The 25,317-nt window shown below is 50.6% G+C and overlaps 2 protein-coding genes across 4 annotated transcripts in view; both read right to left on the bottom strand.

Moving 5' to 3' along the window:
• Nucleotides 1-1,600: 1,600 nt before the first annotated feature.
• The window catches only part of 14-3-3zeta (tyrosine 3-monooxygenase/tryptophan 5-monooxygenase activation protein zeta), a 31,752-nt gene continuing 8,035 nt past the window's right edge, over nucleotides 1,601-25,317 (bottom strand). Inside the window, exons 3-7 of one of the 3 annotated variants that reach the window (XM_089557916.1) lie at nucleotides 21,758-21,881; nucleotides 18,888-19,051; nucleotides 16,319-16,414; nucleotides 5,226-5,271; nucleotides 1,601-1,753 (exon numbers count right to left, since the gene is read on the bottom strand). In XM_089557916.1, coding sequence (XP_089414042.1) covers nucleotides 1,746-1,753; nucleotides 5,226-5,271; nucleotides 16,319-16,414; nucleotides 18,888-19,051; nucleotides 21,758-21,881 — 438 coding nt within the window. In that variant the 3' untranslated portion in view covers nucleotides 1,601-1,745. Of the gene's footprint in view, nucleotides 1,754-4,773; nucleotides 5,272-16,318; nucleotides 16,415-18,639; nucleotides 18,804-18,887; nucleotides 19,052-21,757; nucleotides 21,882-25,317 lie in introns of those variants that run through there. The other 2 variants (XM_089557911.1, XM_089557905.1) reach the window with 2 other exon arrangements.
• LOC149367924 (uncharacterized) lies at nucleotides 9,904-13,132 on the bottom strand. Its single transcript, XM_089557896.1, has one exon. The coding sequence runs from the start codon at nucleotides 12,759-12,761 to the stop codon at nucleotides 10,449-10,451; it is 2,313 nt and encodes a 770-aa protein (XP_089414022.1). The 5' UTR covers nucleotides 12,762-13,132; the 3' UTR covers nucleotides 9,904-10,448.

Raw genomic sequence — 25,317 nt, forward strand, 5'->3', positions numbered from 1 at the left:
GGCGCACTTTTAAAAGTAAATATGTTTTCAGAAAAAATGTTGTTGTTTAGATACTTTAAGAGGTTTTTTAATGGCATTTCGGAAGAGTAAAACCTTTTATTGGCGTCGTGTGTCGTCGCGTCTTCACTACTATGGCTTTTGCACACTGCGTTCGCGCGAAAGTCGTCTGCGCACACACGAACTACGTTTTCGGAATGAAACGCCTTAGTACTGCCACTCTGTGTTCCCGAAAAACTACGACTGTGCCGCAACAAGTAGCTCACCGCCCCATGATGCTTTGAGCGTCCATGTTGGCTGAAGTGCAGCGCCGCCAGCTTTCCCTCTAGGTAATAGTAAGAAACTCTATGACCGCTATTGTGTGACGTCACGGTTGCTATGCACAGCCGCGCCGGTTGCTAAGGAGGGGAGGAGGTTGCGCTTTTACTTCTTTCCGTGCTCCCACTCCATTGCTTTTTAAAGGGTGTCCACTGCTGGTTACAACGGACAACGGCGACGCCGCGAAGCGGGCGCGTAAGAGCTGCGATCTAAAATTTTGAATGTTCGGGCGCCTTTATGCTCACAGGGCTTTACTAGTGCGAACACGTTTCCCTCGCTTCCTTCCGATGGTTATTCCACGGCACCGCCTACCCCTCGACGCGAAAGCAAATGTGATCAAGTGGCAAATGCCACACAGCGAGGTTGTCGTCCGACAGCATACACGCTGACCCCTTTTGCTAAAATCCCGAAATGTGTATTTACGTTCTTGAATGTACTAAGACGCCCACTTTTTTCTTCGACACTTTTCGCTTCAGGGAGGCAACAGGCATTTTGATATAAGATTAGGTCACGGTCTCTCAAAGCGACGTTTCATTTTCACGATATTTCCGTGCCGCCCATGGTCGCGGCGGCAGGCGCAACTGCAGTCAAACTAAAAAAGCGGGCCTTCTGCTCCACTATTGGCCATGCCAGCCGTCGCTTCCAGTCTCACCGGACGCCGGGGATAAATTATCTGGCCATGATCTTTAGGCGGGTCCAGATCGGCGCCACGAGACTACTCCAGATGTCAAATGCGGGCCGCCGGGCGAAATTCGCCGACCAAAAACGCTCCATATATCCCGGCTTTTACGCACATGGTTTTTTTAGCAGCTTAGTTATGCGGACATTTTTCCCGGCCCCCCGGAGTCCGGATTAACTTCATTTTACTATACCGCCCAATTTCAGGCATCAACTTACCAGCTTTGCGCCCAGGCCAGAGGTCTAGGCGACTCTCGATGAAGCGTGGTCTCGCAGCCAAACAACATGGCAGGGATAACGCAACCACCGGCAATCACCGTAGTCGCAATGGCGAGCCCTCCGGTTGCGTCCAGACCAATCTCACTCCGAAGTGGTCACAAAAGCCGCCTCGGACCGCGGCGGGTAAGCTATCAGTCGCAAGGAAGGAGCAGAGGACTGCAGCGACCGACCACGCGAGACAATGCGACATGCGTTGGTAAATGTTCCCCCCGAGACCATCCTGGGTGCGGAAGATGCGACCTACCGCCCTGAGTTCGCAGAACCTGCAAGCCGATGCTTGCAAAAGAGAACTACGGCGACAAGCGAAACAGCCACACGGGCCCTCGGGGACAAACAAAAACTTGCACGAGGCGTTTATTCTTGTTCCCTCCTCCCACAGGAGGGAGCGGCCACCTTCGCTACAAACAGAACACTCTCGGCGGTCGGGGCCACGAGTCCGTCGACAAAGTTTCCTACACCCCGGCCGGTTACACTCACGTCGCTGCAAAGAGAGAGGCAATCGTTGAAAAGCCCGTCTGGCCTCCGCTCCATTTGCAGACCTCCACCCACCGCGATAAGCACTGAACTGAGGAAGCGTTGGGAGACGACCGCCCCACAGCTTCGCGGTCTCCGCCACCCGTGGGGGACCCCGCCACACCCAGAAAGGTATACACAGCGCCGCAAAGCCAATCATTAATTTCACTCGTCGGCTGGAGACTCTCCGTAGGGAAAATAATTGCCGACACCCTATGCCACGCCACGCCACTGCCGACCATGGCCCACGGCTCCATCCCGAGCCGGCAGCTCGTACGACAGCATTTCTGGTAAGTGGGGGCGAACCGAGAAGTCCACACTACAGTGTCACGCATTAGAAGAGGCTCTGAAAGGGACTTTCGTCAAAAGTGTACGCCTGGAATATTAACGGCTGCTGCTTTACGCTTTACTAATACCCTAAAGCAAGATGTTTCAACGAGCTAGCAGACGAAGTGTTACCTGCAGCCAAAATCTCTTGTGCACACTCAAGGTCGTAACGTTTATAGGTCGGAGGCGGCGCTTCCTGGCCCGCCAGAGTGACGCGGCGATGGCAGAGTGCTCGCGAACTTACCCGCGCGATTTTGGGTTCTGTGCCGCGTGTACAAGTATTAACGGGCTCTGGTGTTAACAAAGTTTAGGGAATGATCGAGTTTATGTACTCCCCTCAATGTTTCAGAGCCCCTTTTAAAGCAGTGGTGGAGGTCCATGGTCCACAGCGAACGTTTCCTCCACTGACCAATCACATTAAACGAAATTTTGAAACTTCGTTTCACACCAAACAACCCAGTGCTTTCAAAATTCTTGACCTTTTATCGTCTTAAGATCTGCTTCTGTAAAGGGCAAGATAAGCCTTCAGAACAGGCAACATATTGCCTCAAGCTGAGGAATTGTGCAGCTGTCCTGTAAGGGGGCGGAGCTTCGCTGCTTACGTTGCACCCAACTAAAGCAGGCGGAAGTCTGGAATTGTCGGCTGACCCACAACTAAGCATCCAGTTGTATCTAAAATGGCTGCTCGCACCTGGCGACCAATGGGGTGCTAAAGACTCCGTTCTTGCACGACGCCTGATGTAGATCATGCGTTCCATAAAGCCGCATCATTAGGCTGTCTGCACAGCACTGGCTTTTTATCAATGCAATCTCAGCTCTCCACGATATTACTATCATGCCACACCACGATGAACACACCGTAGCTGCTACATTAAGAAAGCTGCCGCGTGGATGACACACTACTAGTCTGGAAATGCTCTCAGAGTAGCGCAATCGTTTTCTCTGCGTTGCCGCACATGGAAGATATATGGGTGCTGTGTCCAATATTACCTAAGGCTGGGCATAGACTACCGCAGGTAATTTGCTACAGCAGCGTCCACTGCCTCCACGAACTGCTCAGGTGCACTAGGTGCTTCTTAACGAGACACAAAAATCTCCGTTTCACCAGAAACATTCACAGGACACCACAAAGGCTTAGTGCTGGGAACTTCAGGCAGCAGCAGCAGCCATATTCCTTCCAAGGTGGCAAGGAGAGCGCAACTTCCAGCGACTAGGCGCGAGGCGTCGGTCTGCGCGAGGCACGTCACTCCCAGCAGCATGGCCTAAGCAGGGCGGAGCAAGCACCGAAGTTCGCGCCCTCCGCGCAGCCAGCCGATGTGACGCGGGAGCTGGGGCCAAGGGGGCGGGGGGGAGGCGAACCCGGGGCCGCCGCCGCTGCAACTCCGAGCACAACACCACGGAGGGTTTTCTTCCCGGTGCACACACGCAAGAGACCCAAGGAGGCCGACCAGAAGTGAGCAACCACCACGGGGGATCGAAATCAAGGGCACACGTTTCTCTTCCATCAGTTCTCGGTACACTGTATGCGCAAACAGGAGGGCAAACAAAAGGAATCGGGTGACAGCTCCAGTAAATGACAATGTTCTTTTTTTAATATAACGATGCTGCTGCGAGAAGAGGAAGGAGAAAAGGGGGAGAAGGAGGGGGCTCGGCGGGGGGGAGGGACAGGAGGGGAAGGTGTGAGGAGGAGGAAACTGGGTGGGGGGGGGGGGGGCGATGTCCAACACGCGTAAACGAGATGTCAACGAGAGAGGAGGCGCCTCGCGGGGGAGGAAAGTAAACTGGTCAGCTACGAAAGATCATAAATACAGCAGTGGTCGCAGACACTCGCTGGCCCCTCCCTGTTCCGCGAGGGAAGAAAGCGCTTCCTAAGTGTAGGCGGGTTTTAAGAGGGCCGCCGCACATCGTCATCTATTCTATGCATTTCCCGCCCCCTGCCTTCTCGACCTTTACGGACAAATAAAAAAGCTCTGCGCATCACTAGAACGTTGTCCTCCTAGGAAAAAAAAAATTCTATCCAACAGAAAAACGAGGAGGACATGAGAGAAAAAAAAAGCTGTACACGAACCTGAACACTTAAAAAAATGTCCAAGACGAGGGTAGTGGTACGGTAAAAAAAACGTGGTCGCTGCCGTCGCATCGTCGAAGAGGAGGCATGAATCCTTCCTTCGAAAAACAAGCATTAAACCTAGGCTCTTTCCTTTCTGAGTATAGACCACACGCACACACTGCCTGAAGCCCACAGTCGCATGTGAAAAACTATCCAGCAGCCCGGTGAACACACCCCCTCCCCTCGTTTAGGCCAACGAAGACTGGTTAATGAGAAAAAAAACCAACGGAAGACTTGGGATTCTTGCTGTTCCAGCTCCCTCAAAAAAGGTCGCAACAAAGGAGGACCACAGGAGTTTTCTTTTTTTTTTTGGCTATGGCGAACTCTGGGGAAACCAAGGGCGAGTGACAAACGAAGCACAATTGCACAATTGCGAAAGGGGAGGGATCAAAACGACAGGGCACCGACAGAGTTCCCTCGGGAGGGGGAGAGAGTACGAAACATTGGACCAGCTCTTTCTGACCACCCCCCCACACAAAAAACTGGGAGGAGAGTGTCAGGCGGCCGCAACACTACACACACCACGGCTCAAAAAGTGACACCACACAACGTGACCGCCGGATGATGTTTATGCCCCTCTCTCATGGGCGGGAGAAGGTTTTGGCAAGACGAGAGAGAGAGAAGGGGTGCCTTCCAGTTGACACGACGAAAAACAACGAAGGAAGGAAGGGGGGGCGCAAAGAACAAAGTGGTCAGGAGGAGTGCGGAGAGGAGGGGGCAGTGAGGAGCGGGGTAGGCGCAGCGGCGGCGGCGGCGGCAAAGACCACGACGACCAGAGGCGGCGGCAGCGGTGGGAGGTAAAGGAACAGGGGCAGGAGGAGAGGGGAGAGGGCGGTGGCGACGTCGGCGGCAGCAGCAGCAGCATCAGCATCATCATCGGCCGGCCGCGGGAGGTGGTGGTGATGGTGTTGTCGGCGCCGCTGCTGCTGCTGAGGCGGCCGCAGCGCGATGGGAATGCACGCGGAAGGGGCTCGGCGCACACACGAGGATCAATTGTCACCACCTTCCTGCTGCTCATCGCCGTCCCCTTGGGTGTCCGACGTCCACAGCTGCACAGAGGAGGAGCAGCACACACTCAGCCACAACACATGCCCTCACGGCTTTTCCCAAAAGCAACACTCCTCAAATCATCCAAACACGCCTGGGTCCTTGTTCATCAAGGCACACCGAAAGTTGCCACAGCCAGTAAATGCAACTACTGTGTTCCTCCCCAACAGCACAACACAGACCTTCACTGAGCGGCTGCATAAACAGCCACTAAAAATAGGTGCTTCACTGCTGAACAACATGCCTGGTTGCATGGTGTCTAAACAGAGGTGAAATCTTAAGATCACCTTGCCCCCTGCTCCCTTCTAACTTAGTACACTGTGTTGTGTGAAGGAAATACTACCAGTTGCTCTGTTGAACAGCCAGACTGGACGTCACAACTACTGTTTTACATCTCTCCTTGCTTAGTAACATGCATTTCCTCCATTCCTCATTTATCTCAACAGGCAACCTAAAATTAATACCGGTTCGCACTACAACCACATGATCCCTTTGACAAATCCCAGCCAATCCGATTTCAATGGTCCGATTATCTACTGTCCCAAAAGGAATGCCCTAAACCCACTACACAGACATTAGTGCAATCGTGTCCATCAAGCGGACAGAGGTCTCTCCCATAACTCTGGTATGCCCTGTCCTGTGCCATTTCATGTCCCTGTCCACATTTGCGTGCAGTCCCCTCCATCACCCCAAGGGACCATGGGTACCAGTTCTGCACATTACATGCCCTTCCAAGTCCATTGCCGCGTTTATTTCAGGCACGATATTCTTATCTCCCATTTGTTCCACAATACAAAATGCTCACTTCTAACCTTAAAACAAGCCCACAGTATTAACACAAGACCGTTAAGTGTCCTGGTCAGTGGAAGATCTGTCACAGTTATGGTCGTCACGAGCAAAAATTCCAGATTCGTTGAAAAGGTGGCCATATGTTACAAGTGGAGTGGTGGATTCGGAACATTGGAGAACTGGTGACTAGAAGGTTGCAACATAACTCAAACGTCATGAGGACATGCAAGTATATAAAGTAAATGAAATGCGCTGAAAACTAGACTAGAATCAACCCATGACCCTTTGAGACATGACGCTACCACCGCCAGCCCACGCAGGCACGTACATACGCCTTGACCGAAGTCTGGCTTTATATGTATGTCATGTGGTTCTTCACACAACGGTCACTACTGTGAAAGGAAACTGTCCTCTCTGCACGGGCAAGGAGACCAGCTGACAGTAACCATTAACACTGTCACTTCATACTGTGACGAAGACAAAGCTGGCAGTGGCGCGGGACGGAGCGCTCGCGCTAGGCCAGCGGCCATTAAATCATCTCTCGTTCATGGTTCACCACGCCTCATCCTTCGGCTGGCCGCCACGTTACATTTGGTGTGAGGTGCTGGGGTCCCTTCATCGCCATCCTGGTCACGGAGCTTCGGTGTCCTGCGCCTGACATGGACGTCGGCCGTGCGTACCTGGTCCGCCCGCACGGCCGTGCCCCAGCCCGCCCGACCTGAACCGACCTCGCCGCTCACCCCAGCCCCGTCCCCCGCCGGGCCACAAGACACGACGACCCAGGACCCAACCGACCAAAGACCCGAACAACCCAAGACCCTGCCCACACTTCAGGACACCGCCCCCCTGCCCCTGCCGTTCGGTGCGTCCAAGGGCCTCGGCCGTCAGCTCCTGGCACCCTACGGCCCGGATGCTTCGTGGACCGGGACTCATTCTCATCTTTCTCATCGTGGCGGCCAGCACTGCACCATCTTCTACATACTGTTCAACCCCCACTCAAGACCATCGCCACTTCGCCGTCTGTTCGTCACCGATTGGGACGATCGCTCCGAGGCCCCGGGTAGTGTGACGAAGACGAAGCTGGCAGTGGCGCGGGACGGAGCGCTCGCGCTAGGCCAGCGGCCATTGAATCATCTCTCGTTCATGGTTCACCACACCTCATCCTTGGGCTGGCCGCCACGTTACAATACTCTTAAAGCCGGAGCTTAGTCTCCCCCATAGCTTGTACTGCGTTTGCAAATTGCAACCTTCACCTCCAAGTTTCCACCCTATGGGCGATGCTGAACGTCTCAGAGACCAAGGCTATGAGAGATACCGCAGCCTCCAGACAACTTCGACAACCTGGAGTTCCTGAATGTGCACAGACACCACAAAGTACACCAACCTCTACTAGCACTTGGCCTCCATCGAAACGAGATTGCCAGGGAAAAGGGATCCAGCCCTATTTTGTACACCGCATTCCATATTTATCGGTGCGGGTTGTAAAAACTGCTCAAGCTACTGGACGAACTGGGCTCAAACACGACCACCACAAGGTAGCTTATGAGGTTCTACTTTTCTTAAGTAATTTGGCATCAGAACTTGCCAGGGCAGTCCTGAAACAGCGAAAATTAGTCTGCTGGCTGCACACATCTTTCATTGAGGCGAGTGGAGCAGCCAACTGAGAGGCTGCGCAATCTGGAGAACTGAGAGGCAACCAATGTCCCACTCTTAACAGGGTTCTCTCTTCGCCAGATGGCGGCCTTACTCATCGCAGCTTATGACCAGATGTTGGTCTTGCCAGATTTTATTTTCCGAGAATTCAGTGGTGTCAATGTCAGAACGCAATTTTAGTGTTCTTCAGTGGTTATCGTTTTCCACGCACAAAATATAAGATGTCTGAACAGTGAAAAGTAACGCAAAGCTCGACTTTTCTCTCAGAATGAGCAGCCGATACAGCAGCAGTAATTAACCCACAAATAGCGAGCCAGCATAAACCTTATTGATTAAGATCTCTCGGAAATGTGCAAGGTGAGATCGCATCCAGCCATAGCAAATTGAACACAGATTCTGAATGACCGAGTGAGACGCTCTTTCACGGTAAGCTTTCATGTAACTTGGTGCTCCTGGTTACAATGGATGCCAAGAAGAAACGAGATTTTCGATGTCAGAAGCATCGTGGAAGAACATGTTCAAGGGAACCTGCCACAAAGTCAATCGGCGTGCAACACAGTTGTCCGTGGCAGCTAGGCCTAACCTCGGCAGAGGTGACCCTTTTGATGGTTCGGAGCGAACCGGACGCTCATGTTTCAATGACAGTGCAGACAATTTCGTCAGCACATCGAAGAAGGTTTGGTTTTGGTTTTATGGGGTTTAACGTCCCAATGCAACTCAGGCTATGAGAGACTCCGTAGTGGAGGGTTCCGGAATTTCGACCACCTGGGATTCTTTAAGGTGCACTGACATTGCACAGTACACGGGCCTCTAGAATTTCTCCTCCAAAGAAATTCAAGGTAAGGATCTTAGAGAATGGAGTCAAGGAACGATGAGGAGTCTGCGAGTGCCTCTATCCGAGAGATCAGCGCCATGAATGCACGGGCGAGTGGAGCGGCATGTCTGTGGAGTGCGGATGTTGCAACTTTCACGAGTTGGCTAAGAAGCAGAAAGGACTCGTCGTTCGTGGACCCGAGTTGCAATGATGTAGCAGGTCCCCCGTCCATTGTGTCGTGGACGTACTGGTCACAGCGTGCAGCTCTGGTGGACAGCGATAATAATGGAGCAAGCCCTTCAGCTAACCGAAGAGAGTGTTTCACTGAACGTCAAGGCAGTGGTTGCAGCGCATGCTATTGGAGCTGGGCACAATCAGCTCGCCCGATTTTGTGCAGTTCTTGGTTTAACGGAACCACTGCACCGAAGGTTGTCACAAGCAAAGGAATTCCCGTATGCCACTGAAGCGAGGTCACGGCATCACCGTCCAGCCACTCGAGCGAGGATGCCACCTCAACAAGGTTTCTGAGGGAGCGAACATATGGAAGCTGATGAATTCCAAAACTGCACCGCATCTAGATACCCTCGCTTGCATTGTGTGCAATTTCCATGCAGACAGTGCTGCTACAACTGCAATAAAGTACTTCATTAACTTTCAATCTTTTTTTCTCAACTTATTCTGGGCCAAACATGGCTTTTGTGCACATTTCAGGTCCTTGTAGTCCAATCAAGATCAAAGTTGGCGTGCATAATCTTTAGGGTAAATACAATGTTGATATCTGTGTTTGAATGCAATCAGCAATATTTTTTGCCATAAAAAAGTCGATAAATATTCAAGCACCAGCCACTCAAAACGAAGGACTGGATATAAAATTCTCAAATTTTTGCATGCCAAAGGAATGTCATTTTGGGCACTCAGCAGTAAGCATGATAGAGTAGTGCGACAGTTTTTCTTGTCCCTAACACTCTACTATGTTTAGCAGCTGCACAGGCAAGCACAGGTTTTCACTCAGCACTTGCAACATGAAGTCACCAAGCTATCTTATAACTAAAAACAGATATGAAAAGGGGAGATTCCTACACTTAGCATCAATATTAAATTTGAGCAGCGCCTCCCCTTAAGCCGACAAGTCCAACACCTACTTATGACGCAGCAGTAGCGGTAGCAGTTTCAAGACCGATGGCTGTTTAGCCAGAAGAATGTGCGCAACTCCTTTTGCCACTCTCACAAAAGGTATGTGGTGTACCTGTTTTAGAAAAGCTCGACTCCTGATCCCTCACAGCATGGTCTCAGATGTGCAGTTTCCTAGCTTACAAGACATGGTAGAATGGGCAAAAATAAACGAAAAAAGAAAGTGCCCAGCCTGAAGGAAGCGCAAGTTAAGGGAGGAGGAGGGGATCAGAACCAACTTTTTTGTTTCTTGGCAGAAAGGGCTGAAATTTGGCACATACACTGCACATTGCAGTGAAAAGACAAATATAAAATTTCATAAAGATATCTTCATTAGTTTTTGTTTTATAAGAATTTATAAGTTCCTTCCTTGTGGAAAGCCTGGCACAGTAACAAAGCATGATAGTGAGTCGGGAATACTTTGCATGTTTGCCCAAATGTCTAATCTACACCAAGACAGTGTTCGATTTTTTTTTTTAATGTGCTAATTTTTTGCTGAACATGACATGCACATGACTGTGCTTCACTGCATAAAGCCATGTAGTTATTGTGAAATAATAAAATAATGCAGAGGTAAAGAAACATTTCAAGACTGTCTTTAAATACAGCACAGTTTATGGATCATAGCAAAACAAATAGGATCAAAATCGGGTCAGCCATTGTTGTGCTATGCTTTCCACGAGCGAGGTGATCGACAAAAAAAAAAACATTTGAGAAAACGGGCTGCAAAGTTTTGCAAGCCCTTCAGATTTATTAAAAAGCACCAGAGCAGTAATATTTTGTATCACTGCTGTCAGGCACCTTCTTGCACCTTTGCCTCCTTGTTTGGTGGGCTTTTGATGCCTTCCTGAGGCGTTCTTTGTCCTTTTCTTGAGCCCTCTGGATGGCAAGGGTGCCAGGATGTACACCCAAGGTGGCACACGTCTCTGTGTAGGCTCTTTCAGTCCCTGAATTATATTTTGCTACTGCCTCATTTACTGCAGTCTCTACTGCAAATAGTGAGGCATGCTCATCCTTAGAGAGTGCGGACCAAATAACCGAGTGCAAACTCTCAGCAGCATTCTGGGTCCTTCCATCCTTGCAGCGCTCCAGCAAGTGCACATCTGAAAGGCATTGGTACAGGGGCAGCATGGCTTGGGCAACTCGGCTCGTAAGCTTATACTTATGAGGAGGCTGTGCTTCTTTTTTCGCTTCTGCTGCTCTCTGCTCACACCAGCTGAGGGGACCAGGGGGGCACAGCTCATGGTGGGGGTCGCTGTCCGTAGAAGTCACGTGCCAATAAGTGGCCATGACAGCTTTGTGCATTGCTGCAACATCGTTGACGTTCTTGCTGATGGCCAGGCCATAGTAGTTGGTGAGCTTCTTAATCAGGTGTTGAGTGAGCCCACCTTTGCCACCCAGTGGTTCCCCTTTCTTGGCCTTGCTTACAATGGAGCGAAGACCGGTGCCCATTCTTTTTTTTACATGGTTTATGCAGTCTTCTTTTGTGACTGCAATAAACCCATAAGGCTGCTCATCTTGTAGCGCCTGGAAAACACGGCTGTCTCCATCAGAGACAACTGCCGTGTATCGCAGGTCATTCTTGGCCAATGAACGACCGAAAAGCTGCAATGCGGCCTCCACTTCCATTCGGCCAGAGCCGACTTCAGTGTTCTTTTGACACTGATGCTGCTGCCTCCACTGAAGGTACGTGGGGTCACACTCTGCTGGCCCCAGGCTGCATCCAAGGCAGAAGTTCGACAGAACAATACTGTCCAGCACAAGCCCTGTATGGAACTCTGTTATGCAACCTACCCCAATGTGGGAGCTATGACCGCGCGTGAGCCAGGTGCCATCATACACAACAGTTACATTTTTGGTGAAGCCAACCTCCATCTCGCTGTACACTTTCTTTACAGCAGCTGCAGCATCCCTAAAGATGTTGTCGGCAGCTTCCTCTGCAGCAGGCTTGAAGAGGCCCTTCAAGTGGCCCTGGAAAGTCTTGTGGTGTAAACCACGATGGGACACATTCATGGTTGCCCAGAAATCATTCAGAGCTGTCTGCCCTTTCCCTATAGCTGCAATAGCTTGCATTGAACGAATGTTAACATCGAACACTCTTGCACCTTCCTTCCTTTGAGAGGACCACTGGGTTTCAATTGGGCCACAAGCAGTGCATTGAAGCACCATTTTCACGGCCAGACCGAGCCTGGTGTCGCAGTGCACACCCATGGAAGGCTGTTTGCATCTTGGGCACAAAGTTTTCGCTACCAAAGAGTTCACCGCGGAAACCTGCATCACAATAAACTCAGTGTCACAGGAGGCCAGAATTTGTTCGCCTTGCTGCTCCATTAAACTGAACTTCCGTTCGGTTGCGGATACTGCGCGAAGTGCGTTGCGAACATCGCATGCCTGCGCTTCTGCTGTCACCGCTGACACGAAACACGGCTCGAGACGCGCCTGAATGGTGCGACGTTCGGGCGACGATTCATCCGGTAAATCTTTTATCACGTTGTAGCTCGTCGACGGCTGGGGCTCACTCGCAGGCTGCGTGTCGGTGTCGCACGATGCGCCAGAAACAGAGTACACCGACTCTGCCGGCGATGGTGACCTTCGATCCGCGTCGCCTCCAACGATGCGATCTCGGCTACTGATATGGGCGGCGATAAGCCGAGGTGCGAGAGTCTCCGTAGGAGCGTCTTCCGTCGACGAGGCAATCGGCGTCGATCGCACATGGCAGTTGCCGGCTTGGCTGCTGGAGTCGCACGGTGCAAGATCGTTATCCACATGTGCAGTCGGGTGCTCCGCTTCTCGCGCAGGCCGCCGTCTTTTTCTCGCCGTAGGAGGCTTGCGCTTCCGTTTTCCGAAGGCGTGCTTCGTCGAAAATTTCTTTTCATACGAGCGACGATCCATCGCTAACCTGGGAGCTTTCAGAAATCCGAAATCTGCGCACCAAACAAAGACGCCGGCGTCGTTTCCGAAGCAGAAAGCAGAGCTCCGCTGTGGTTGCCAGCTTGCCGCTGCCGCAGCAGCAACCAATGGGGAGGCGCCTTTCAGCACGGCAGCCAATCGGAGGCCCGCTTTCATCGGAGCGCCCGTGTGACCACCTCTGGCAGACCCGGGCTTCTTTTTTGTTTGTGCGACTGTTGCAAGATGGCGACGACCGAAGAATTCAGAAACGGAATGGCGGAACTTCGAGCTTTCGAACGATACCAAGATGGCGGCGCTCGGTGGCGGGAAAGACGAAATATGGCTCCGCGAACTGCGGTGATTTTGCGCGATTTAAAGCAATTTTCTCGCACTGCGCACTGACAAATTAATTTTTTTCGGGCACTTTTAGAGAGTTTTCAGCCAAACCATTTTGATACAACATAGATTAGGCGTTGCAGATACCGAAACACGCGGTTTCCAAAAATCTATTTTTTCCGCGATTTTCGCGATCTGATCCCCGCGTCACCCCTTAAGGCAGAAAACTACAGACCTTCACACACACTTTAGACAATTTCCTTCCTGCAGAGATTTCCTTTTGTTTATTAATAAAGACTGCATAGACTCAAGTCGAAAAGTGTATGGCCATATGTCTATCGACTGTTCATAGAATAGGGTTTGTACTGTCTAAAGACAGGTAATATAGGATTAATCTATAGAAAGTACAGTAGAACCTCGATAAACTGAAATCTGTTGATTAAAGCCACGCAACTGCTTGGTTTTGTATTAAGGCAATGCAAAAAAAAAATCTTTAATTGGAACTCAAATTTTCTTATCACCGCATAAACTGAACAAAGACCGGCAACCGCAACTAGTTAGGCAAGAACATCGCCATCGCGGTATGCATCACGGTCGCCTAGTTTCAGTCACCGTTTGTTTCTGGTCATCCGAATCTCTCACACCCCGCCAGCATTGCATCACACCACATCAGATGCTTGGTCGTATTATAATCCTTTGTTGAGTCGAGTGCAGTATGTGACATGTGCGAAGTTGCTAAGCCTTTCCGGTGACAGCGCAGAAGCAACTGCACAGTACATTTGTTTAGGGAAGTATGGACGACTTCGAGAGTGGTCCTTTCAGCAGAGTAAGCCGTCCCAAGAGCAGCCTGACTTCAGGACAAGAAGAAGCTGCAGGAGGGCTTCAATCCTTCACGTTTTGGTCCAGAGGGGAGAAGGCTGGCTAACCATGAAGATTAGGAAAAGTGCCTGGTGCTTTGGCTACACAGAGCCCACAGTGAAGACATCCCCATCAACAGGCCACTCATTCGTGCAACAGCGGAGGGATTCGTTCCTCAGCTCCGCATCGAAGGCTTCGCATTCAGCGAAGGGTGGCTGACCAGATTCCAGGAACGCAATGGCCTCTTCTTTTATGCTGTTTCAGAGGAAGCTGCCACAGCCGACCCAACAGCATGCGCAGACTGGCGAGCAAGACTGCGCCCAGAAATTCTGGCAGAGAACGATCCAGGGGACATCCACAATGTAGAAGAAACAGCAGATTTTCAATACACTGGCCTCGAAATCTCATTCAAAGGAGAGCGGTGTGTACCAAGCGGGAAGCTCAGTAAGGAGCGGTTGACAATTCTCGGCTGTGCCAACATTACGGGGAAGCATTAAACTGAAGCCGCTAGTGATAGTAAAGTCAAAGCATCCTCAACATTCCAAACACATCATGACCTTGCCCGTTTCCTATCAAGCCAATGGCGAGGCGTAGATGACGCAAACCATCCTCAGTGAACGAATCCACTGAGAGGATGCGCGCTACTCGCGAGAGAATAGGGCAGTTTTGTTCCCCCTTCGACAACTGCTCTGGAAGAGCTTCGGGTCTGAAGTTTACAACGCTTTAATTTCCTCCAGGGAACACTACAGCACTGCTGCAGACCATGGATCAGGGCATGATCCAAGCGTTAAAGACGTGCTTCCACAAAAATCTCAAGACAATGCTGTTGTGCATGGACCAAGGGACGGAGTGTGAGGTGGATGTACTGCGTGCCATCTGCCTGCTTGATGATGCTTGGAGATAGGTCAGTGCAACAATGATTGCAAACTGCTTCAGGCATGCGGGGTTCGCTGCAACTGCCGAAAAACCGTGCGCACAGGATGAGCCTGATGTCCACAATGCAGCCGGGGAAGATCTGCTGCTGGAGAATTGTGCTCCATTGGGAATACAATTTGACGACCATGCTAAGACTGACAGTGATGTGGCAACATGCCCAGAAAATACCGTGCAAAGCATTGTAGTGGATGTTCGCCATGAGAAAAGTGAAGACCAAAACTAGGAGATGATTCGAAAACGAGGCCACCGACTCTGACCCTGCTGCAACACTTGCACAGGCATAATCAGCAGTCCAGTTGCTGACGAAGTTTGACGACAGGAAGGTTCAGAACTGTTCCTGCACAGCCTCTCAAGCACAGGTGGCACCATCCCAAAAAGGAACTTGTGCAAGCTAAAGCAAACGAGTATAAAACAGTTCTTCACTGACAGCCATTCCCACTGTATATATTAGTTTTCTTTTTAAAGCCCCTTCTAGCACATGTATATTGCAGAAGCTTGTGCCTCCTGCCGGTGCGGGCAGGGCACTACCGTATTTACTCGCATAATGCTCGCACTCGCATAATGCTCGCACCCCCCACATTGCCTATCAAAAATTGGAATTTTTTTTCCTCGCATAATCATCGCATCCCCAACATCACTCGACAGAACTAAGGAAAAGTGCATGCACTATCAAAATATAGCATTACCAAACTAATGATAAAAGGACTAACAGATACAAAGGAGCGGATGACCCAGCTACAGCCTAAGACAACTACAGCTCAGATAGGAAAGAAAATGACAACTAAAGCTCAGATAGGAAAGAAAATGACAACTAAAGCTCAGATAGGAAAGAAAATGATTACTTCAAAGCAAAGCGGAATCTTTGGGCTACATAAAAACATTCAAGAGAGCGAGAAGGCGAGAAGGTGTTTCGTCAGTTTTGTTCCGCTGGTACCGCCGCACGTTCTCCCGAGTTCCGCGCATAGTTCTGCCATTTTGCGAAGACTTTCGTAGGCCTCGCTTTTCTGCAGCTAGTGTTTGTCGTCTCTGTGGTTTTATTACAAAACGTAAGTCCTGCTTGCAATTGAAGTTTTGGTTAAATTTACAATAGCTGGCTTGAGAACCCCGGTTCACAGCCTATTTACATTTGCTTTCAGCACTCCAAAGCATTGTTCAAAAATTTTCCCCGCGTAATTATCGCACCGATTTTCTGCGAAAAAAAGTGCGAGGATTATGCGAGTAAATACGGTATTTTCTGCCCGCACTAATCTACATTTCAGGCGGAATGAATGACTGAACAATCAACCACTTCTCTTTTGATTCCAGTAGTACTTTGAAAAAAGTTTATTCACTGCTTACTTTTAATGAACTAAAGTTTGTGCTCATAGCATAGCGAGCCTGCGAATCGCACTATGCTAAATCTATTCTCTCTGAAGGGAACTCCTGATAAACAGAACACATTTTCCCCGGTCCCTTGAGGTTCCGTTTAAAGAGAGTTCACTGTACAGACGAAAGATTTCTGCAAGGGTACCTTCACAACCCTAGCACTGAAATCACAGCCGATGGCAATAGCATGCAATATCGTGCAGCAGGGGATTCCCCAAAGCCTGGTTGGGACCACTCACCGTGAGGTTGTCTCGGAGGAGCTGCATTATGAGCGTGCTATCCTTGTAGCTATCCTCATTTAACGTGTCCAACTCCGCAATTGCGTCGTCGAACGCCTGCAAACAAAACAAGTGGAGCAAAGGTCAGCCACACGCACAGGCCATGCACTAGACACACTATGACAGCAGACTAAGGTTTGGTTTGTTGGGGTTTAACGTCCCAAAGCAACTGAGGCTATGAGGGAAGCCGCAGTGATGGGCTCCGGAAATTTCGGCCACCTGGGGGTGTGCGAATAATAAGGAGGTGTGCGAGGCTTCCGAACAGCTAGTTGAATATCCTTTGATTCAGTTCTCTGAGGAAATCAGACAGTGCATGTTCAAACTGCTGTAAGAATCTAAGTTGTCGGATAATTGGCACAAAATTTGAATAGGGCACTCGCAGTTCTTTTTTTATTAGATGACTGTTTCAGAAGCAGTCAATTGACACCACTCAAAATGTTCATAAATGCGTCACAACAGGGCTTCCTTTCATGCCTGTAGTCTTGCCGTTCTCAGGAACAGATTAGGAGCTCGTTAGCAGTTTTCAACGGTAGGAAAAGGCCATTTTACAACGTGTAATATAGTTGATATAGATACACTGTGTGAGTGCCTCAAAGTGGAGATCCACATTTGCTTCTTTTGACAGCTACGGCTTTAACTCCAAGACACAGCGTATCCGCAAGCGCTTTACTGTAACACACATAAATAGCCAATAACCACACCAATATTCAATTCGTATTTGATTCCGTAGTGTCACTATTCGATTCATACTCAATGCGATTGAACACAACCCCATGGCAGACACGGGGAGTAGATAGTGCAACTTTTTCTGGGGCTAAACTGTTTGCATACTTTGTCTCTGGCATTGACGAGCACTGCAGTGGCAGCCCAGATCATAGCATCAGAGTAACCATCCGAGGCATCTCAGTTCTCAAAGCAGATTGTTAACATGAAAAGCCCACATGAAAAATCCACATAAACAGAAGTACAGCAATCAACATAACTCTCTCTTTAGCCAACAGCAAGCATTCTGGACACAAAAAAAATTGGGAGACACTTAAGCTACGCTTTAAGGCATGGCTTGATAGCGTAATGGGTTAAGTCCCGTACATGCAGAAGGTTGTTCTTTACATTCACATATTCCTGTGAGTTATGAACATAGCCCTCCTGGTGCAGTGGTGAAGCTATCCACCACTGCCCTCCAATGGCAGGCCCTCCCAGCGATGAACGTTGTAGAGCTCCGGTTGCTCTCCCCGAACTACCAATCATTAAGTGAACTGAACTTCACCTCGTGGCCAAGTCTGTTTAATCCCCACCAGCAACAAATACAAGATGCTGCATTCAACACTGACAGCAATGCCCAGGTAGTGCAGTGCACTTGGCATCTGCAATGATGCACAGCTGCTACAGGCGCACCAGTGCAAAACAGAACAGTGAGAAAAATGGCGGGCTTTGGTAAGGTATGACAGTGTTCTCATGGCAGAGCATGCAGACCCCTCCAGCGGTCTCACATGTGGCCAGACCAGAACCGCTAGCGCATGCCGAGCGTACGACAGCCTGCCAAAGTAATCGGCCAGCTACTACTGCTACACACTCAGATGCCAAGAAAAACACACCCGCGCCCCTGAACTAACGCCAAACTTGAACTGCAACCACTCAAAGCAAAGACGCATGCCCGATCATGCCTCGCATACAGACGGCCTGGTACTTTTACGTCGTCAGTCTGGTTCTACAAACTTTGAAAATTCTCGAATTCAAGATGGGAGCATCTGAACATATGCAGCAATGCTCAGCCGATTCTGTCCTCATCAAAAGAGGAGATGGCGGTGTAAAAGCACGAAACCTGCTTCCGTGGCAGAACAGCGCAACACTCGGCATCAAATAAGTTTGGGAAACGCACATCCACCCTGCACCCAGAAGTTCCCTACACCGGCTGTATAGCTTGGCCAAGCAACTCATGGCCAGTTCTTTTCTTTTTGCCATGCCTTTGGTGCCCATGCTTATTTTTTCCCCATTACTCAAAAGTGTGAGCGAACTATTTAGCCAAACGCATGCAAGATCTTCACAGCAAACTGCTTAAAAAATGCTTTAACGTTTGCCTGCTCCTCAAAATGCGCAGAGCCTGCATTGCGAAAACAGGCGCAAAACGGCAGCCCACAATGCAACAGCTTCTCGCAATACCTACTGCTGCGGCTCATGCTGTTAGTAGAGTGACACGGGTCAGTCACGGGCCTCGCCCAAGTGGCAGGCAGCAGCAGCAACACCCAAAGGCATGGCAAAAGAGAAAAGGAGTGGCCCTCTACCTGCTTGGCCAAGTGGCAGGCCCGATCGGGGGCAGTGAGAATTTCGTAATAGAACACGGAAAAGTTGAGCGCCAGGCCCAGTCGGATCGGGTGCGTGGGCTGCATTTTGCCCTTGGAGATGTCGAAGGCCTCCTGGTAGGCCTTCTGAGACTCCTCCACCACACCTGGCAGTCATTTGTACAGGGAAGGAGAGAGAGAGGGAAGGAGAGACAGAGAGAGAGGGGTCAGCAAACGCTCCGGCCATTTACCTGCTTGGCCAGCTGGCAGGCCTTGTCGGGGGAGTTCAGTATTTCGTAGTAGAACACTGAGAAGTTTAGGGCCAGCCCCAACCGGATGGGATGCGTGGGCTGCATTTTGCTCTTGCTGATGTCGAAGGCCTCCTGGTAGGCCTTCTGAGACTCTTCGACCACACCTGTGGCAGACACACACACGGGACAGGTCACACCGCTACCACCCTCCACACAATGACTGCTCCAAATGAGCCACCATCATTTCCACAATGCATGCAACACTCCCGTTATAAAGGTAACCCACCCACACTTAACCAAAGATTACTCCACAAGCACACTGCAACCATTTTCTTCACGTGCCCATCCCAAAAGGACTGCAAATCTATTCAACAATGCCAACTGCGCAGCTCCACCTTGTGGCAACCGGTGCAGACACCCATGTGGGCACTAGAAAAGCCCAACTTAATCCTTGCTCGGCCCTAGCACTGGCATCTCAATCTTACAGCCTAGTTAGCTAGCTCCTTACAACTTCTTAACAGCACCTATAACGGCAACAAGCAGAGCAAGCTCCCCTTCCCAGCCCTTGGTGCGAACATGGATGAGATAGAGGATGCAACCTTCTATGAAGAGCAGCTGCAGTTGCGCTATGTACTGAGCTGCAAAGCGTAGATGGCCAGGGGGATATCCAGGGAGCAGTTTGGAGAAGCAGTCTTATGGGTTCTCCATCTACAAGTGCCGTGCTACACTACATGTAGCAGTATTCAGTAGCAAGCCCCAGCGCTGCTGACACAGCTGCTTGACCAAGGCGCAGTCATCAACCGCCCCTAACCACCAACCCCAGGACGTACTCGATAGGAGACTGTACCAAACTCCCTGATGACAGACTTCTCTGGCCCGCTTTTTCGCTGCTCCCACTGCCAGAGAGAAGTTACTGCTGCCAACTGTGTTGACTGCAATTTTGCGCACTGGAGGGCGGTAGTAGTCCACGAAAAAGAGTTCTATGCCTTTGCATATTTTGAGCCTGGCAACAGTCACCTTCGAAAAATAAATCTCAAAAAAAGGTCCAAGATTTTGGTACATTTTTGGGAATTTGGCGGTTGAACGGGTAAAGCAGGCTAGCAAATCAGTCAGTCTAAGCAGAGGACAGAAACCACACACTACAGAGATGCTCTAGCCCACATGGTTGAGCGCTACTGGGAGGATTGTCGCTGAAGGAGTCTACTAGCACAGCTTCCACGATGCCAACAGTGGTGAGGAGTCGGCAGACAGTACAGCCGCCTGATGCAGCATTAAGCAGTTTGTTCACAGGACTACATGCAACTGATTCTGAGCCTGGTGCCAATTCCACCCCAGTGCAGGCACGGAAACTGTTGAACGAAACAATAACAAAACCTCGCACAACACCCTCGCACAACACCATCGTGCATGCCTGTTGTACCAATGCCTTTCCTTTCCCCCGGAACGCATGACGACAGAGGACAGCCGCACAAACATAGCAGCTGTGGCAGAGAGAGACACTGTAGCTGTGATAGAGAAGGCCTCGAACGAACGAAAAACTAAGAGCAATTTTCTTGGGACACAGAACCCACTCATCTGGTGCCCTGCAGTTCTACAATGTTTGACCAGAGGAAGGCAGCTCCTTTCGTAACGAGGTATAGCCAACTAGCTCCCCTTCTGAAAGGTTAAACCAAGACACCGAGTAAAGCAGTGGAGCACCACAGCTCAAAAAAAAAAAACCCTGCCATGGCCTTTTGTTGCTTCCTTAAGGAAGTGGCTTTGTAACACCTAGGAAATGGAAAAGAGACTTAACCTCTGGGTACCACGTAACTGCAAGAGGAACTACACCACTCACAAAAGCTGATCCCTGTGTATCAACATACCTACTAGAAAACCTGTGCACTCAAGGGTCTTTAAGCAAGCATGTCAGTGGCCACCAGAAATGGACTGTACCAATAAGGATGCTACTAAGTAGCCTTGAAGGCCAATTGCTCAAACCAGACTGGCAGCCCCAAAGGCTGCCGTTTGAGCACTAGCGTTTAGCTTCAGGAAGGAAGCAAACACTTCCCTAGACTCTAGATGTGGTGGGCACGAGCAAAACTGTCCAAAATTGCCAACACCTGAAGTTGCAATTGAAACCACAGACTCCTGCACATTCTGTGTGCTAGAAACAGGAGGAAGGAAGCTGAAAGCTGTACAGAGCATCCAGCTCCAGCTCCAAGACACTGCCAAATGCTCTTGCCTCCTTTGGGAGCAGGTCAGTAGGAAGTTTGCCAGCCCCAACACTGGGTCAACAACTGAGCTCTGGGAACTGGGAAAGTAAACAAGAGATTGCCCCCATCCCAGCCGTTAACTGCTGGTCAAACAAACCTCTTTCCGGCATTACTTTCTTTGCCCCACCACTGCAACTTCCAAACCCCTCACCTACTCCTTTTGCCACTCAATTACATTCCACTTCATTGCTTACACCATATCCCCAAGACCCCACAGCACTTATGAACCCAGTTTTCTCCGCCTGAACGTTACAGCTTCCTACCAAATGCTGCACAGTCTCACGAGCCCTACATCAGCTGCATACACTCCTTCGAAGTAGTATCGGGAAACATCTACTGACAAATCCGGAGCACCTCCCAAATGTATTCACGACTTCTAGTACACCCCTGCACCCCAAACCTACTAAATACTGATCTGTTCCTAGACTAGAAAGCACAACTGCCTCCGCACAAGCTTTCAGCAACAGGTCTAAATGTGCATGTTCACGCCAATCATCACCTGTGACTCAAGCTCTCTGGGCAAATTTGTCAATCCAATGCTCAGATATTTATCAACAAAAAAAGATGCCCATGCTGCTTCGTGAAAGAGAGAAGGAGAACAAAGAAGGCAGCACTCACTGTTCCTCTGCTCGCCGGTAGCAACCTCTGCCAAGTACCTGTAGTAGTCTCCCTTCATTTTCAGGTAGAACACTTTGCTCTCTGCATTACTCGCCTTGGGGATCAGATACTTGTCTAGGAGACCCTGGAAGAGAACAGAGGCCACCATCAATGCACAGCCCACACATACTGGAAACAGTTTGCAGCACTAGAATGAACAGCCACTTTTAGAATAGTGTACGTACAGGGCCCCTTTGCACGGGTTTGCCACCGGCTTGGTCGTAATAGTGCTCCGCGTGTGCGCAGCAACGCGGAGCCGTGTTCCCTCTAAGTGTGATTGAGCCTGTACACTTATGCACGCTACTTTGCAGGATGTCATGATGTTTGTAACATTCGCCCTTTACACAGCAATACTGAACTGGATCAAGTTAGATGTTTCAGCCATCTGGCACCATCTAGTTTCAGAGTGCAAACCATTCTGTCAATAAACAGACGCCCCTCTTTAATCCTCGGAGTGGCAGAACCATCACTAGTACGAAACAGAACAAATTTACTGCTCATATGCTTTGTTAGAGGTCACATGAGACCAAGGAAAAGCCCAATGGCCAATATGTGTTATGGCCAATGAACGCACCAAAAAACAACCAAAATGAATTCAATCCAAGCTACGGGTCCTTCTACGAAGCGCACCGCCATGTTGCAAACCATACTGCAGTGCACCCTCGAGAGCCAAACATGTTCAGCTCTAAAAACGTAACACAAGTGTACAGTAAGGCTCAAATTGAAAAAGCATTTGGCACATGCGCACTATGAAGTATGCTACTTTTTTTTAGGGATGTGCAAATAGTACTTTTTCAAAACCGAACTGAATACGAATAGCGTAGCTTTGCTACCGAATAGAAGACCAATCATATTTTTGACGAAAATTCGCTACTTGTGCGAATATTCAATGAAATCTTCAGCAACAGCGAAGCGCTGCTTCCACAGTTATAGTGATCAAAAGGGTTGAAAATTGGGCGAGTTGGTACGAATTCATACTGGTGTGGCACCACAGGGACAGGGACAGAGTTGTCGTCACAGTTGTTGTCGTGTTGTTGTCACTCTGTCTCTGTCCCTGTGGTGCCACACCAGTATGAGTTATAGTGAATCTGTTAAAAAAGACTCAAGACTGATGTCATGTTAAGCTCATAGGAAAAGTTGCTTTAGCTGTTGATTAGAGATAAACTAGCACCACAGCTCAGTGCATGAGGGGGTGAGAGCTTATGTATGAGCCATAGGCTCAGAGGTCAGCCATCTGCCTGGGCCCTGCCGCATCACCCAGTCTCTGAGGCCATTACAAGGATCACAAACACCCACGCGAATGGACTACACTGTGGCACTGAACCCTCAGTACCAAGCATACTGATCATGGCAGCATGGTAACTCAACATGACGGTCCCTGTCTTTGGGATGGTATAGAAGAAAAATGCGGCAGGCCTTAGTAGAACTTCATACCATGCCTAGTGACGTCACAGCGCGACGTCATAGCAGGAGCGGAAGACTGGCTACCAACTCGGCTCGTCGGGGAACGGCGGCCGCTTGGCACCGCGCGCTGCGCTCTTCCCACTAGAGGCGCTGCATATGCAGTATAAAACACCTGCTTTCGCAACCTACCAGGCTTAACCAAAGCTAAGCCTCCGCCAATTTTTTTTTAATGTATGCTATCCATGTCTGCGTACACTATACCAAAACCACCCCATAATGAGCCCCTAGCCCCCCCCAAATATCTGGAGGCAGAATCAGTGCGGCACTGCCTACTGTAGCTTCCAAATGAAGTGTTGCCATTAATGCTTGGCACACAGCATGACACACCATTCTCCACAATGGAGACAAGCAGAACACTCACACAGCTTCCTCCACAGGACACGTTTTCCCACAAATTTACTATCGTGGCCAAAAGCAGGAGACCCACAGCAACCCCCCCCCCCTCTCTCTCTCCATGTTCCGCCCGATGCCACTCTGTGTGGGGACGCCACCCACAAAACACATCTGGTTTCGAAAACGGCCCACTGCACTGGTCTCGACACACGAGGTGCTTTGACACCAGAAGTGCTCTGTTAGTTGGCGCCCCTACGCACAGTGGCACTGGTTGTAACTTGGAGGGCTTTTGTCCGCGAGAGTACAATAGGCAGGAAATGTAAATGGACCATAGAGGTGGATGCACTTCTAGCGCTTGTCATCTTCAAGCTGCCGCAACTTTCAAGCCACTTTTGTCATCCACTAACAGTGCAGCCATGATGCTCCCCCCCCCCAACACATTTATTCCAAGGAGAGGGAACAGAAATGACCTTGGCTGTGGCATGGTTTAAAACACAAGTAAAGCAGGAAGACAGCTTATTCGCTTCCACAACATGCAGTGTAAAGAGGCGATATCACAAGCATGATAACAGGTGTAAGGAAACTCCATCAGTCAATGGGGAGCGTTCCCCTTTAGCCCCCTGGTGCTTCTAAGCAGGGGAAGGCACCCAACCAACTCCAGTGCTGCCCCCTCCGCCGTGGCAACGACATTAAGAACAGGCAGCGCGAGGTCGCCGCCGGTGTCCGGGAAAAGAAGAGATCCTCCCCCCTCCGCAAAGGAAGAAGGCCGGGCGCGCGTGCGAGGAGGGAAGCGGCGGCAGGGTCGCGACCGCAAGGTGAGAGCCCCGGCGGCACGACTGCAACGCGCGCCGGGGCCCGAGCAGTGCGCGGAAAGAAGCCCCTGGTCCGGGAGCGAGAAATCGATAACGGCCGGGGCCGGGCCCGCTGGCATCGAGCGACGCCGGCAGCACCCCAGCCAAGCGGAGGGGAGGGGAGGGGGGGGGGGGGCGCCCTCGTCCGCGCCAACCCGGGTTGGCGCAGCCGCAGTTTCCGGCTCTTCCGAGTGGCGCCACGGTCGCAGCACGTCGGCTCTGCCCGGAGGTCGCGAAATCAACGCCGCGGGCCCGAGCGGGGACTCGCTGCCAGAAACGTCGCACCGGTGTGTGTCCGGGCAAAGCGGTCAGTCCGCACGCGGCCAGGCACTAACGGCACAATGCCGTTGACCTTGAGACACTGGAGGCCGCGAGGTTACACACCCCATCACGCTCGGAAACAGCGGGGCCAATTTAGTGCTGGGTTAATTGGAGACACATGGGAGAGGCCTTTGCCCTGCAGTGCGCGTAGTCAGGCCAACGATGTAACACTCCTCGTTAATAGGAAAACTTTACCGAGAGCGCAAGTCCGGACTTCTACAGTGTTCACCTTCGGCGCGAAGCTAGGACAATTAGCCAGCCGTAAAGGCGTCCCGTGCTATTGGTACGCAACGCGGCCGACGATACCGGCCACCTATCGTAAAAGCACAGCCTCAGAGCAACGCGGCGCGTACGAAAGGAGTCTATGAACTCCACGCTTTCCGCCCCTCAGCCATGTGGCCACTGCCCGAAAGCCCACGCTCCGCCGCAAGCAAGTCGCTGCGTTTTCTAGACGCGAACTGAAGAATGGAGCTGCACGCGCAAAGAGTGTGCGCGCGACAAGTATATCAGTGTGGGCAGAAAAAAATAGTTGCCCAGCCCCCACCGCGTACA

Source organism: Amblyomma mixtum, chromosome 1 (genome assembly GCF_055824585.1).
Source record: "Amblyomma mixtum isolate Tamu chromosome 1, ASM5582458v1, whole genome shotgun sequence".
In the NCBI taxonomy this organism is placed as follows: Eukaryota; Metazoa; Arthropoda; class Arachnida; order Ixodida; family Ixodidae; genus Amblyomma; species Amblyomma mixtum.

What these genes read in the sequence shown, in the direction of transcription:
- LOC149367924 (XM_089557896.1), bottom strand. Translation starts at nt 12,761, where the DNA reads ATGAAAGCGGGCCTCCGATTGGCTGCCGTGCTGAAAGGCGCCTCCCCA.